Source organism: Mytilus edulis, chromosome 10, assembly GCF_963676685.1.
Source record: "Mytilus edulis chromosome 10, xbMytEdul2.2, whole genome shotgun sequence".
Taxonomy (NCBI): domain Eukaryota; kingdom Metazoa; phylum Mollusca; class Bivalvia; order Mytilida; family Mytilidae; genus Mytilus; species Mytilus edulis.
The window spans coordinates 50,816,847-50,833,900 of NC_092353.1; the positions used below are offsets into that span (position 1 = coordinate 50,816,847).

At 33.5% G+C, this 17,054-nt stretch overlaps 1 protein-coding gene across 1 annotated transcript; it reads left to right on the plus strand.

Moving 5' to 3' along the window:
• The first annotated feature begins 4,650 nt into the window (after positions 1 to 4,650).
• Positions 4,651 to 16,023, plus strand: LOC139491431 (tumor susceptibility gene 101 protein-like). Its single transcript, XM_071279125.1, has 6 exons — positions 4,651 to 4,744; positions 6,520 to 6,604; positions 8,122 to 8,187; positions 13,053 to 13,216; positions 14,364 to 14,496; positions 14,893 to 16,023. Exons 1-6 carry the CDS (start codon positions 4,703 to 4,705, stop codon positions 15,099 to 15,101), a joined length of 699 nt encoding a protein of 232 aa, XP_071135226.1. The 5' UTR covers positions 4,651 to 4,702; the 3' UTR covers positions 15,102 to 16,023.
• Positions 16,024 to 17,054: the final 1,031 nt, after the last annotated feature.

Below are 17,054 nucleotides of genomic sequence, written 5' to 3' on the forward strand. Positions count from 1 at the left end.
AAGCAATGTTTTTGTTCTTTCTATATCACAGGTGAGATAGATATCTGTAACACTTTTAAGTTTTTATTCTTTGTTCAAATGGATTTAAAAACGTATTTTAGTGGAGAAGTTTTCAGTACAGGTATGTAAAATGCCAAATAGCTTTTAAAATATACCAAGGAAATGACATTAAGTGACACCATTATCTGCAAAACAGCAAAAACATGACAATGTAAGAATGAACAACAAAAATAACTCCTCACTTTTAACTAGTTGCTGATAGTAAAAATGGCTTTATAAGGATTCTATTGTCCTTTACCTTTCTGACCTCTCTTATCTTTTTTTTTCTTTTTTTTTGTTTCGATAACCACAAAAATAAAAGAAATGATGTTCGTATTTTATCTAATATGATTAACGGTATCATGAGTTAGTTATGAGAGTAGCTGATAACAAAAACGACAATAATCTAATCGTTCAACTTTGTACTTGTTTTGGCTTTCGAACTTTTGTATCTGGGCGTCACTAGTAAGTCTTGTGTGGACGAAACGCATTTCTGGCGTATCAAATTTTAAACCTTGTGCCTTTTGTTAGCTATTATTCGTGTGTTTCTTTGTCCAATATGTTCTCCTATCTATTTGTATGATAGTCCTGTAATGTTATACTGTCATTTTAATGTTATATTTAACATTTCCATTAAAGCGGGCGGTTTGGCAGGTTCATCCCACCATTTTTATTTAAATGGTCTGTACCAAGTCTGGAATATGGCCATTGTTATATTATAGTTCGTTTCTGTGTGTGTTACATTTTAACGTTGTTTCTGTTGTGTCATTTGTTTCCTCTTATATTTGAGTGTGAATTCACATTACTATAAGACGTGTCACGGTACTTTTCTATCCCAAATTCATGTATTTAGTTTTGATGTTATATGTGTTATTCTCATCGGATTTTGTTTAGTTCGTTACAGTAACTGTGTGTGTTACATTTTAATGTTGTGTCGTTGTTCTCCTCTTATATTTAATGCGTTCCCTCAGTTTTAGTATGAAACCCGTATTTGTTCTTTTCTGTCGATTTATGAGTTTCCAACAGCGGTATACTACTGTTGCCTCTATCGATGAAGTCAATATTTCCCCTTTCATTATTAAATGGCTATCAAAGATACAATTAATAAAATTGAGAATGGAAACGGGGAATGTGTTTAAGAAACAACAACCAGAACAAATACCTCCAATGGGTCTTCAAGACGGAAAGAAAATCTCGCACCAAGAGGCGAACTTCAGCTGGCCCCTTAATCAAAACTGTATACCTGTTCAGCGAAATTGAACGTCACACCAAACTCTGAAACATATAATTGTACCAAAATAAAACAAAAAACCAAACCTACAAACTTTAGAGATTCCAGAAGTTCCTAGGACACAAGTAAAAATGAGGCGAGGTTAATCATGTTTTTATGTCGCAAGCCTCCCCTAATACTGTGGATTCATTAATATTCGTTAGATACCAATTTTCGTGTATTTCGTGGGTACCGGAGAACCACAAATTTAAATGTTCAACGAATTACATTTTTTTCTAAAGTAATGTATGCACACTGTGCCGTAACCACGAAATTAGATATCCACGAAAATGCAAGTTTGTCTCAATCCACGAAAATTAGTATCCACGAAAATAAATGGATCCACAGTACCCTTATACCTATAAACAATGAAGAATAGACAAACACAGCAATGCGCACAGTTTTAAAAAAAAAGTCATCTTTGAAAAATCATGTATTGTTACTCAGCATAATTATTGTTTACCCTGGTTTTAATAGAAATTTCATCCCTGTATATGCTAGGATAAAATTTTAAATACATAAGAATAGTGTAGTGGAATTATTATTGCAATATATTGTTCTTGAAGAAAGAAGAACGATACCAAAGGTACATTCTAACTCATAAGTGTAAAATGAACTAACAAATTCATGGCAAAAAAGGAAAAACAATAAAAGACGAACAACAGTACACAAAACACAACATAGAAAACCAAAGACTGAGCAACACGACCTCCATTGTAAACCAGGGTTGATATATTATTCATTACGAATTGATACAAAAAAATATAAAAGCAACCAAAGACAAAATAACCTGAATGCATACAACGTCCGACCCTTACCATGTTTCACTGCGTAGGCGTCAATGTTTTTCAGGAAAACAAAAGACCTATTACATATTTTTTTCTTTTTTTACTTTCAAACAGAATTCGATTTTGCTCATAAGTTCCGCTTAACCACAGTCATTTCCAAATGTCTTAAATTATGCCAAAAGAAGTTTATCGATATTCAAATCAAGTAATTCGGTTAAAAAATATTGATCAAGGTTACTTACAAAATTAGTTTTAAAACAGTTATAGGCATAACTTGTCTCCATGCCTAATGCTGCACGAACATTTATACTTTGTGAATATTGTTTTATATTTTTTTGCATGAATCATCTCTGAGCTTTTAAGCAAGTAATCTATTACACATATATTATCAATGTTTTCAAATAGGCTTAATAAATAGGAAGAAAATGCCTATCGAAATGAATTATCTAAGAAATAAAAAGGAAGAACAGTCCTATCGAAAATTCATATATATGTATATAATATATATATATATATATATATATAAGTACGTCTGAGTCAGTGACAACTCTACAACAGATGTATCCATCGGATCGCCATCAATGATGGTGATACATGGCTGTGTACATAATGTATATACAACTCGTCTAAACATCAACCCAACAATGTTAGATCTGTAAATTTGCTTTCGCAAATTTTTGGTTCTTCCCTCGCCGGGATTCGAACCCATGCTACTGTGATATCGTGACACCAAATCGCCTGCATTGCAGCCGTCCCGCTAGACCACACGACCACCTGGGCTCTCAAAAAAAGAGCTTTCGCTGGCCGTGTGTTACCTTTCCTCGTCAGTTTTAATCTAGCGGCGTACTACAGTACATGATATATAAGGCATGAATATGTTATTGTTACAGATCAGCTAAATTATCTATAGTAAAGGATCCTACAAATTAATGTAATATACAGTCACAGAAAATAATTATATTTATAAGTACGTCTGAGTCAGTGACAACTCTACAACAGATGCAATCCATCGGATCGCCATCAATGATGGTGATACATAGCTGTGTACATAATGTATATACAACTCGTCTAAACATCAACCCAACAATGTTAGATCTGTAAATTTACTTTCGCAAATTTTTGGTTCTTCCCTCGCCGGGATTCGAACCCATGCTACTGTGATATCGTGACACCAAATCGCCTGCACTGCAGCCGTCCCGCTAGACCACACGACCACCTGGGCTCTCAAAAAAGAGCTTTCGCTGGCCGTGTGTTACCTTTCCTCGTCAGTTTTAATCTAGCGGCGTGCTACAGTACATGATATATATATACAACTCGTCTAAACATCAACCCAACAATGTTAGATCTGTAAATTTGCTTTCGCAAATTTTTGGTTCTTCCCTCGCCGGGATTCGAACCCATGCTACTGAGATATCGTGACACCAAATCGTCTGCACTGTAGCCGTCCCGCTGGACCACACGACCACCTGGGCTTCACAAAGAATAAAGCTTTCAGTGGCCGTGTGTTACCTTTCCTCGTCAGTTTTAATCTAGTGGCGTACTACAGTACATGATATATAAGGCATGGAGATGTTATTGTTACAGATCAGCTCAATTATCTATAGTAAAGGATCCTACAAATTAATGCAAGATACAGTCACAGAAAATAATTATATTAATAATTACGTCTGAGTCAGTGACAACTCTACAACAGATTTATCCATCGGATCACCAGCAATGATGGTGATACATGGCTGTGTACATTATGTATATACAACTCGTCTTAAACATCAACCCAACAATGTTAGATCTGTAAATTTGCTTTCGCAATTTTTTTGTTCTTCCCTCGCCGGGATTCGAACCCATGCTACTGAGATATCGTGACACCAAATCGCCTGCACTGTAGCCGTCCCACTAGAACACACGACCACCTGGGCTTCACAAATAATAAAGCTTTCAGTGGCCGTGTGTTACCTTTCCTCGTCAGTTTTAATCTAGCGGTGTACTACAGTACATGATATATAAGGCATGGAGATGTTATTGTTACAGATCAGCTCAATTATCTATAGTAAAGGATCCTACAAATTAATGCAAGATACAGTCACAGAAAATAATTATATTAATAAGTACGTCTGAGTCAGTGACAATTCTACAACAGATGTATCCATCGGATCGCCATCAATGATGGTGATACATGGCTGTGTACATAATGTATATACAACTCGTCTAAACATCAACCCAACAATATTAGATCTGTAAATTTGCTTTCGCAAATTTTTGGTTCTTCCCTCGCCGGGATTCGAACCCATGCTACTGAGATATCGTGACAGCAAAGCGTCTGCACTGTAGCCGTCCCACTAGAAATATATAGATGTCATGTCTCATATCAGTAAATCGATTTTGAATCCAGCTACGCTTTATTCGTGTTATTAAATTATAACACACAGATAATGTATTTATCTATTGAGAGATTATTCATGTTATTGAACTAGATCCCACTCTAAAAATAGTGTTGGGTTTTACTTTTTCTGTTTCCGTTTACATGAAAATTGCCAATATAAACGTTATTCAAGCTATATATACATATATAATTCAAGTGTGTTTGTTTTATTCAACTTAATCTACAATGGGAAGTAAAGAGCTAATACTTAAGTCGTATCTTTCAAAGGTATGGTTTATACTTTATTATACGATGTAGCGCAACTAAAATGTTTATTTTAGTATAGTCACGAATACAGTAGACATGTTTGTACAAATTGTAAAACAACTTTCACTTTCGATTATTTAAAGCATGAACATACGTATATTATAAACATGTATAAATTGCTTAGTTTAGGTACACATGCATAAAAATTGCAGTATCAAACCGACGAAAGAGGAAATGTCAAGAAATAGTCATCTTAAGCTGAACTGAAACCGATTCCAATACCGAAACTGATGATAGTTGAGTGGTTTGAAATACCGGTACTTCTTTCATTTGTCTCTGTAAAAGAGAGGCGAAATGTACCAAAGATACATTCAAACTAATATGTCGAAAATAAACTGACAAAGCCATGGCTAAGAAAGAAAAGGAAAAACAGACAAACAAAAGTACACATTTAACAACATAGAAAACTAAAGACTGAACAGCCGTTATATCCCATGCGCAAAAAAACTTGCTGTGATCTCAGAAATGTTGGAAAGGTAAGCATGCCATGCTTTCATGTGGTACCCGTCGTGTTTCTTTTGTAAGAATAAACACCGGTAATAAGTCTAAATCTGTATGTCACATCCTCAAGATAAGACGGGAGATGGGGGGGGAGGGGGGGTATGGTTATTTTTCAAGATATATTCTGATCTCCAAAATATACCTGACCCAGACAAAAAAAAACATGATCCCCCTTTTTAAGTTAAATGGTGTTTTTATGACATACAAAGTAAAATCACAAAAATACTGAACTCCAAGGAAAATTCAAAAAGGAAAGTCGCCAATCAAATGGCAAAATCAAAAGTTCAAACACATCAAACGAATGGATAACAACTGTCATATTCCTGACTTGATACAAGCATTTTCTTATGTAGAAATGGTGGATTGAACCTGGTTTTATAGCTAGCTAAACCTCTCACTTGATGTATGACAGTCGCATCAAATTCCATTATATTGTCACCGATGCGTGAACAAAACAAACAGACACAATAGGTTAAAATGTCAAAAATAGGGGTACAGCAATCAACATTGTGTTATCGTCTTAATCACTATAACAACAACAAATGTAACGAAGAAGCACAAGAAGGCATGCATCAAAATTAACATCCTCATTTTGCTTCTATTATGCGATTTCATTTTCGTTTATGATGTAAGAACGTATTCCCAATCATTTGTGAAACAAATATTCCATAACGTCCACTAACATGACTCGAAAATTTAAAAAGGGATGATTTCATCTTTACCGCTTCGAAATATTGGTTTAATAGCTATCTTGGGAATTATTGTTTCATATAAAATAGCATTATATTGTCAGGTTTTGTATACAATAAAATGCGGCTTTGTTTTATTTTTCATAAAATGTGTATGTTTAATTTTAAATAAAAGATAAACTTAATACAGACTAATGATAATTAAATGTACTGTGGCCGGATCCAATACGCGTTCTTGCCTTCTACATTTGGTAGATGCAAACTCATAAAACGCGACTCTGAAGGTGATAAATCGAAATGGCCTAATCTGACATCATATGAAAAGCCAGAGGATAAACACATACGACATATTTATACTAGTGAAGTTTAAATCAAGTGCTATCTATCTTATTAATATATATGATAAATAAAATCATGATGCTTTTTTTTCCAACGCAGTCAAGTTTTTATCGTTTTGAAAATTTGTTATTGTACAGGGATCGCCATTTTCAAAATGCAGTTCCCTGTAAGTTTTTTCAAAAATGAAACCGTCTGTTGTCATTTCAGTATAAATATGCAGACATAGCAAAGCGGGATATCTTGGGAGTATTTTCTCAATATCAAGATTTGCAGCCAAGGCAGGGACCATTCAGTAAGTAAAGTGTAAGACTAAATGAAGAGAGGTCATTAGGCCCGCAACATATGTTCATATGCCATTTATCATAAGCAGGAGAATGAAAACTTAAAAGCATAATATATACTACCTCATCAGATATTAATGTCGCAAGAGCTGGACTTTGTTACAACGCTGATACATATATTAAAGAAACTACCATAGCAGTTAATTTGCTAGATATAGTCACTTGAGCTGTGATGGAATGATGTTCTTACTTGCCAACATCTAAACATGTTTCTGTAATCAAATTGTCTACAATGTCTTTGAGTTTGTTTTGACAAAATTGAACAAAACTGACAGATCATTGCGAAGTACTATTTCAATCAACTGTGTTTGATAATTGTTTGAATTGTAGCTGCTGATCTATTAATATACCATCGGGAAAATAAAATCCACCCTTTAATCTGTTGCCAAACTTAATTATATTTTATATGTCACAATTTGGTTGAAACAATGATTTGAAGATATTGGATGATAATCATCTTTGCTCGACAAGTTTTGCACGATTCTTGAGTACATGTTCATGTAATACACTATGGTGCACGCGTGGTTTTCGATTTTCTTTTGTTTGCAAACCAGACCATTTGGATTTTGTACTCCTGAATCAAAACCGTGTCATTCTTATTATACATTACTATCTCGTGCAGTAGTAGCTTAATGATAAACCAATACAGGAAAAGTGTATAAATGTAATTTACCGAAAACACTAGTTATATAACACCTTTTATACTGCACTCGTTCTATTTGAGCAGTCAAAATGCGTTGACTGTATATGTCTATGTCATGTACAGTCACTGACCCGATATCATTTTTCCTCATGAATATTTAAATAGAAGTTGCCGAAACAATATTTAATTGTTCATACGACCTCTTCAATCTGTTCTTGTTTCTAATGCATACAACGATGCGTGGAACGATTCAACCTTGTTTCTTTTGCAATTATTGGAAAAACATATTTCATTTGTTAATTTTTTTGTTTGCAACCTATAAATCATTCTGTTTTATGCTTATGGTTGAAATTTTAGTCCATACTCAAACGATTTCGTTCACTATCGAGTGTGGGTTTCAACAGGTAAATGTACATTGCATTGTGTTGTATATTTATCCGCGAGCATGATATGAGACCTTTTTAAAGGCAATTTCCCCCAATATTGAAATCAAATAAATGACCTAAACGCATTAAAAAACAATTGAAAATGTTTTGTTTTTTTAGATTACAGTATAAAGACAATAATAGTGCATTGACTTGGCATATCAACGATATGAGGATTCGGCTTTAAACGGGGAAATAGCTCGACACAGCCTCGCATTTCCCCATTTCTAAGCCTGATCTTTATACCGTTGATATGTCAAGTCAATGCACCATTATTGTCAATTGAAGAAGTGAAAATTGAAAGTCCAATACCACCTGGTATTCTTTGAAATGTTAAGAATAAAATACATTTGTCGGAATGAATATTATCTGATGTTTCTAATTCTATATTTATATTCAGTTTTCAATAATGGTACACAAAAAGACCTGGTCAACTTAGATGGATGTTTACCTGTACCATTTAGAGGTAATATATTTAATCATTTGCGTTGAATAATTGCCTCAGTTAAAAATTAAAAAAAATATACTCCGCAGAAGATAGTGCAGATGAAATATGTTTTATGGTGTGTATGGCTGTCGGATATACGATCCAACCTTTATTCCGTTCAATATTCTGCCAATCCGTTGTTCAGTCTGATATTTTGTACGTCCAATCTGTTCATCTTTCCCGACATAAGTTTTCGGTGAATGTAGTTTTGAACATGAAAATGTAACTCATCACATCAACAAAATTTATAATGAAAATACCTATCTCCAAGGAATTCAAAACGGAAAGTCCCTGGTTAAATTACAAAATCAATAGCTTAATACATCAAACAAATATAATTTAGTCAAAATGTTCATTATGATGTGACCTTAAATTGTAAAACACTTTTTTTTATCCCTATTTTAACGGTTTACTGAACATGAAAGTGTTATATAAATATGAATCCATGCAGTACATTTTTAAATAACAAGTTTCTAGGAGTTTACTGTGAAGTTATTGTCACATCAATTTGACACTAATCACAATTGATTATCAAGATGTGAACCTTCAAAATTGTATGAAGAAAATATGTCTTTTACCCTAATTCAGAGCCTAAACAAAATAAAAACAAGAATATGTCTATAGCACTCGGGTGCCTCATCTGCACTATTATTTTTTATGTTCATTACTTACTTTACTTACTGCCCATTGGCGTGTTGGGCATCAGCGAAGGTTCTCCACATCTGTCTGTTTTGTATCATCTTCTTCAAGCTCCCCCAAGTATGTTGGAAATTTGCCATCTCAGATTCAATTGTGCGCCGCCATGTTATTTTAGGTCGTCCTCTGCGTCTCTTTCCCTCTGGGATCCAGAACATAGCTGTTTTTGTAAGTTCTTCAGGGCTTTTACATAAAACATGGCCAATCCATCTCCATCTTCTCCAGCTAATGAGTATGCTGATCTCTTCCTGTTTGTATTTAATGAGGAGGTCCTGGTTGGTGATTTTTTTTTGTGGCCAAAATATCCTTAGGATTCTCCTGAGACTCATAGTATAATGAAATGTAGAGAGCTTCTTTTGGTCTGCCTCTGTTATTCGCCAACATTCAGAATCATACAACAGGATAGGTAGTATACAACTGTTGTATAGTTTTAGCTTTGTTCGGATGGTGTATTGACAGGATTTCCATACAGGTTATTAAATGCAGCTCTAGCTTTTGAGAGTCTTTGTCTGATGTCAGTGTTGGCTCCGCCATCTGATCTTACAGTACTTGAACAGTACAGGTAAGTGAAGGTATAGGTCTGTGGTAATGGTTTCCCGTTTCTTATAATTGGTGTTGGGTTTTTAGTGTTTAAACTCATTACTTCAGTTTTCTTAGTGTTTATTTTGAGACCTATCTGTCCTGCATACTTTTCTATTCGACTGGACTGTTTCTTGGATATGTTAAGTCCAAATCTTCAAGAATGATGAAAGTTCCCCATCTTATGCCTGCAGTTGTTTGTCGCATCACCCAGTCAATTGCTATTATAAATAGTGTCGACACATCCTTGTCTTACTCCAGTTTTAATTGGAAAATAAATGTTCATTTATGTTCATTGGACCGTGAAAATGGGGTAAAAACTTTAACTTTATCTTAAACAAATTTGTCAATCAAATTAGAAAGATCATATCACAGGGAACATGTGTACTAAATTTCAAGTTGATTGAACTTTAACTTCATCAAAATCTACCCGACCAAAAACTTTAACCTGAAGTGGGACAGACAGACGAACGGACGCATAATGCCCAGAAATAGGGCATAATAAATACAACTACTTTGATATCATATAACAGTGTCAAGACTTGTTCTTCTTAAGTCAAAAGAACTGCCGATAAATTTCAATTTGTTTTCCATAATAGTAACGTTTTCTTGTGTGAACATCCAAACAAATTTGAAGGATTTATTTAAATTATCAAAGTTTTGACAACAAACTCATAGCTTATGCTTCCAATTTACATTGAAAAACTTTTGGAATTAATTCTTTAGACAATTTTTTAAGTTGACATGGGGAATGGTGGTAAAATACGTTGCACAATTAAAGGATGTTATACTAGTAGGCACTTTGTTGTTGAACTGGCTTTATGTCTTATTTATGTCACAATTACCTATTTTTAGAATAATTTTTAATATACTCATATAAAGATGTTAAGATCAATCATATTGTCACTTTGATTGTTACTATGCCCATTCCGATACAGCATTAGTTTACCGATATACAAATCGAAAACAAGAATTCATAATAATAAGATCAAAATCCAAATAAAAAATATAATATCGAAGAGACTGCCTCATGTTTGTGGTTTAAAAGCAAACAATAACTCGTACATTTAAAATTTCAGAATTTAAATTCTAATGTAACAAAGCCTTTTGGAAAAATGTAGTTCGACTAAGTTAAATATATACAACTGTTAATGAATCTAAAAAATGAAAAATAATTTGTCATAATGACTGTTGTACATAGATCTTGGCGAACAAATCAATAAAAAAATGTAAGACGACTTTCCCTGAAAAGTATTGTGAACAAACGTATTATTACGAACGGAACATTATATCCTTTTTTAAGGGTAATATTGTTTATAGAGCTCATAAATCAAGATACGATTCATGTGACCTGCTAGTTATAATCTTTCCTATTCTTAAAGGGCACGCACTAGCTGTCAAATTCGTGGTCACCGATTTGACTCAAATTCTCATATTTGATTTATAATAGTGTAAAACAATTATCCAAACTACCAAAAGTCTAAAATAAACAGTTTAAGGAGCATGGGGTAGATAATATGTAGGTTCGTTTCGTGTGTATTTTAGTCCAGACGCCATCTAATTAACTATCGATTTGACCTCAGATGACCATATAAGCGATGTAAACATGAATGAAGATATGAATAGATTAAACCAACACGTGCAATTGGATTTTTATTGGTCTGTTTGAGTTTATTTTATAGATTAAAAATATATGTTTCTCATTGTTTTAACCGTATAAGAATAATTTTATATGGATCGAATCAGTAATCAAATGATTTACCGTAGTTTCACTTTCATTGTTGACATTCTTTTTCTTTAAATAACCAGTATACGTACAATGCATGCGTTGTCAATCTCTAGCAAGGGGTTAAATTGAAGTTCACATGAATACGGATTTAATGACTACTGTTGCCTTTATTTAATGAGGTCGACTAATTCACTTGCAAGTGAATGAGTAATTATCAATGTTTCTTCACTTAATTTGACAAAATTGAACAATTTTGGCTGCTAAAAGCGAATTATTATTTCACTATTTCACTTTTATTAATGATTGCACAAAAAAAATCTTACTTTATTTTTTTTATATATCTCGTAGCTAGTGCCCCTTTAAAGGTTATCAATTTATCAGTATTGATAATATATTGTATATTGATATACTAGTACTCGGTAATAACGTGGTCTCTTTTTGAAGGTTTGGTACATATCATGCATTCTATTTGGTTATAATATTAACAATTATGGTCAAAATACCTTGTCAATGCTTATATGTTGGCATTGCGCAAGTCTGTTCATGATTCATGCTTATGACGTCTTTACACTCAATTATTGACAGTGGAACGATTGGTATCTTTGTTTTGGACAATATGGTTTTTGTGCTTTGGAACGACGAGTCAATAATTTCCGACATGAACTTAATAGTTTGTTCTTATGGTGCGTATTTATACACCCATTCAGTTTTCCTTATTGGGGAAGGTTGAAGCCGAACAAATATGTTTAACCTGACTACATTCTTGATATAGATAGATGTCCAAGATTAGATGTCTTAATTATTTTATCTAATGGTTGCGTTTAGTTTGTGTATGTATGATAAAGGCACAAGTAGTATACTGCTGCTAAAAACAGAGGAAACATCAACTATAAAAAAAAAAACGACGGAACAACAGAAACACTGAAGTGCAACAAAAACAAACGCTTACATACATAGAAATGAACTATTTGATAACAACTGTGTTTTTTTGTACAGGAGATTGTAAGGAGATTTGTATTGCTAGCTAAACATCTCGTTTATTTGGTAAAGTTACAAAATATCGCTAGAATGACAACACTTCGTGACAGAAGTACAAAGAAAACAAACGCAAGAATACTCATCACAGAGAAACGCACAAACAAATGAGATAATAGTCGTTACCACATGTAAACCGCATAATTACAAAGAACATCTTCCATTGACGATAGGCAGCCCAGGACAGCACAAACAGTGACGTATTTTAGTTACGAATATGTTATTTTGAAATTTATACGTATAGCAATGCAAATTCACACTTGACAAAACAGTCATATTCGGGAATAGGTTACGTTCGGTACTTGAAGACAAAGGACATAGATGAAAACCCACAAAACATGATAAAACTGACATTAGTTAGTTTAGACAAAGACTCATCGTATAGATCAACCAATGTGAAGTGGTGTCCATAATATTTACGAAATGTCATTTTTAATCTTTCATCCGTTTTGAGCAGTTTCTAAGTAATGAGCACTTCTGTGTATGTAGTCCGTATAGTGTGAACATGCACGAGCATAACGCATAAATTTGATACTAGTATAGGTAAATTGTTTTACTTTGTTGTTTCAGTATACATCAAGTCATTATTTACACATTTGAAATTGATTAGCCTCAATATTTTGTAAATTGTTGAAGGTCGTATTGTAGCCTTGTAACATTATTGTCGGTTGGTCATTTGTTAAATCGAATCACTCTTCCTTATTTCATATCGATCATAATTATATCATTTAAAACTATTTGAAACATTATATTGTGTGTACCATTTTGAGATGTTGAGATACTTACCCCAAACTACTTATTTCAGGTAATATTTACAACATTCCAATTAATATATTCATACTGGACACACACCCTTACAATCCTCCTTATGTCTATGTGAGACCAACTGATGACATGAACATAAATCCAGGAACCTATGTTGATGGCAATGGTAAAGTAGACCTGCCATATCTCCGGGATTGGAGATATGTAAGTAAAAGTATGGTAGAATTCGTTAATCGTATAAACAATATCAACTCGAGTCTCGAATATAGTATGTCTACATCATAATTACATGGATTCAAATGCAAGAGAATAAGATTTGTAGAGTCTACACAGGTTTTTTTTGCCATGTATGTCATTTTTATTTCTGTGAATTGTGCAAAATGGTGCGAAATAAATTTGCTATGTTTTATCGAGCAGAAAAACAACGGCCTTGATCATTTATTTTTAAATCCAGATTAGCTATATAATGCACATATACCTATACTAGAGACCGATTGCATTAAGCCGCATCTCCTCTGAAACCATACAGAGTCGGAAAATGTGTGATATATAAAGGCAACAGTAGTATACCGATGTTCGAGAGTCATAAATCGATTGAAAGAAAACAAATCCGGATTACAAACTAAAAGTGAGGGTTTTTGTACTTACTGAATTTGTCATTGAAACAATCTTTTTTCCACAGAAAATGTCATTACTTTAGTTCTAAAATAACACATTTCGGAGACCGTTATTGATCCGTGTCATATACCCTTTCGTGCATGCTCACTTGATATACTGCCCGCGAAATTGAAAAACTCTATGTTTCAACACTTGCCAAGGTGTACCGCTATTTCGCGGGCATGTTCCAGTTATTATAAAACGTATGAAGTGGTGGAAATGCATAATCGATTGCAATTGGAAAGGGCTTACTGAAGTCATCAAACATCATTAAACAATATATAATAAAAAAAAAATGTATACTGTTTATATTATTTCGTGCTTTTGGAGCCTTCAATTCTATTTTTGTTTACCTTTTTGTCGACTCTATCTTCTACGCTTCCACATAATCTTTCTTTGTCAAAAAGTTTCTTTGTTAATTAAAGGTCCTTCGAAAAAACGAATGTGATTTTGTACTAGAACCCACCCAATAACTTGTGGAGTAGGAAAGTGCTAAATAAATATCAACAAAACCCACAATTACATAACAAATAATTTGTAGAAATGCCCAAAGGTACTAACGGTGGAACAAGCTCGACAATGACAGCTCAAATTAGTTCATAAAATATGAAATGTGGTATAATAAGAGGGAAAACGACAACTTATAAATTTTAAGGCGTTGTGTGTAACTATGTGTGCATGGCTTCTTTTTCAGCCACAATCGGATTTATTGGGATTAATTGAAGTGTTAGTGATTGCGTTTGGTAAGGAATCACCAGTTTACAAACGATTAGGTAGTAGACCACGAGGATGTCAAGTAGCCATACAACAGAACCCGGACAGAAAAGGTGCATATGAGAAAATAAATTGTACCACGTTATATATTGCTTTTCAGATATATCTCGATTACACGAACCTCACTAAATAGACGTCATGGTTGCATGGAACCTTAAAACTTGAGGTGTTATGCCGGTTAATCAGTGGGCATAGCATTTTTTATGTTATTTTTTTTCATAGATAGAAAAATATAACAGTCATTTCTTATATAAATGTAAATTTGTGAGAGAAAAAAACAACACATAACTAAGAGAGAGAAGGACACAGATATGTCATATTGTCTATAATCGTTATAATTTGATGTTTTTAAAATCAATTCTCGTTTGTGAAGTTTTTAATATATGTTGTTTTCATTTATTGGTAATTATAAGTTTAGTAATGACTTCATACAACATTCATCTTTACAGATTCTGGGCAGCGTTCATCTGCTTCTGCAACAGATCAAAGGTTTCTTTGTAAGGAATGCCGTTTAAATCCGCTCGAGGTAACGATCCAGCCGTGTGGACATTTAGCTACTTGCGAATCTTGTTGTCGCCGCCTTAAGAAGCAGCAAAACGAATGTCCTATTTGCAGTGGTCCAATAGACAATGTCGTTCGATCTTTTGTACCAGAATAATGTTTACTTTGTGCGAAAAATATTCTTACACTTATAACCTGACTTGTGAGTGTTTATGTGGAATACTCGATCAACAAATAACCAGTTTAACCAAGACTTTTCAATTCAGTTATGGCATTTATAATGACAAAATGGAAGTCTATTTGAATATTGAAAAAAATCACCATTACTGTTTTGGAGTTTTGCACGTTGATTGCTTGAAAAGGAGTAGGTTCAGTAAGACCCCTTTTTGGCCCCACAATTAAGCAGTTTTGCAAAATTGTGAAAATGTAATCTTTTAGCTATTTTTTGGAAAGTAGAATGCTTCTGTAACACAAATATGTGCTGTTTTTGACAATACAATGCACATATATCGTGTACTAGCATCATAAAGTCATGCTAAATTACTGAAATCTTCACAATTATAGCATTTTAGTTAAATTTTAGACGGTTTCCGTCTTAAATGAAAGTGGCCGCATTCGTGTTCATTCATAATATTGAAATGTAAGTTGTATTTGATGATAATACATAACATATATAAAGGTTGAGGATGAACACAGATGCGGCCACTTTCATTTTTGACGAAAACCATCTGAAAAGTGACGTTTTTTGTCATATTTGATAGATTTTTCATATTTAAGCTTCAATCGGAGCGTTTTAAATGACTGAATCAGTTAAAATCTTTAGCATAAACTAATCGAATCAATTAAAATAGACACTTAAGTGTTTAAAAAGTGTCCTAAATATCTCGTTAGATGAAACTGAATTTTGGGGCCAAAATCGGCCCTTACCGGACCTACTCCTTTGTAAAAGATAAGATAAAACCCAGGTTGCTGTCATTGTAACAGCTTCTTGTTTGTACTTGAGTAATAGACATATAATTGCTTTTATCGTAATCAATTTTACATTCTTATATACTTATAACAGAAGAAGAAAACGTCTACTCGGTTTTTTAATAATGCAATTACTTTTTTTGTTGTTATTCAAGCGTCAATTAGGACTCTTTTGCATTAGAAACGCGCGTCCGGTGCAAATAAAAAATTTCAAACCTGGTATCTATGATTAGCTTGTTTACAACCACTATAGGTGGATGCAAATGCTGGTGGAGTTTTTATTCCTCGCAGGTTTCGCGAAACAAGTAGTCAGCACTTCTGTGTTGAAATGAACTATCATTGATGTGGTCATAATTATAAATCAACTGTTAACAAAACTTTGAATTTTTGAAATACTAAGGCTTTTCTACATCAGGATCAGATTATCTTAATTGAATTTGGCCAAACTTTAATAAACTTTTGGTCCTCAATGCTCTTGTGTGTATGGGCTCTGCTCATTGTTGAAGGTCGTCCGTTGACCTAGAGTTGTTAATTTCTTTGTCATTTTGGTCTATTGTGGAGAGTTGCCTCATTGGCAATCATACCACATCTTCTTTTTATATCTTCAACTTCGTAATTTATTTGGCCTTTTAACTAATTTTATTCGAGCGTCACTGGTGAGTCTTTTGTAGAGGAAACGCGCGTCTGGTGTAAAAATAATAATCCTGGTATCTATGAGTTTATTTGCATATCACTAAGTCTGTTTAACAGGTATTCTGTACAGTTGAATAAACAAATAATTTGTGTTGAATTCAAGTAATAAATCATTAGATATACATTTTAAAAATCCATGAATTATTAAAGATTATGACATATAGTTTTGCTTGTAACATATTCAGAACGAAAAACTTCTAATCCTTAGCGTAAAAACGAAATAGAAAAACGAACCCCTTCTTGCATTTCTACGGAAAACTATAGTTATCACCAAACACAAATCTATTCATTGATTTATAAAACTCATTTGTTGCTGTAGAAAAGATACTTCGTCCTCTTCTTTAGATGATTGCAGCAGATTGCATGTAAATTGTTGAGCATAACATGGTTAATTTTATGATAACAGAGAGATGTGGTGGAAATAAATGACGTGTTTTCTGTGAATTCC

What these genes read in the sequence shown, in the direction of transcription:
- LOC139491431 (XM_071279125.1), top strand. Translation starts at nt 4,703, where the DNA reads ATGGGAAGTAAAGAGCTAATACTTAAGTCGTATCTTTCAAAG. An exon ending in TTAAGTCGTATCTTTCAAAG is followed by an intron (nt 4,745 to 6,519) that starts GTATGGTTTATA and finishes TTGTCATTTCAG; the next exon opens with TATAAATATGCAGACATAGC. An exon ending in ACAGAACCCGGACAGAAAAG is followed by an intron (nt 14,497 to 14,892) that starts GTGCATATGAGA and finishes TCATCTTTACAG; the next exon opens with ATTCTGGGCAGCGTTCATCT.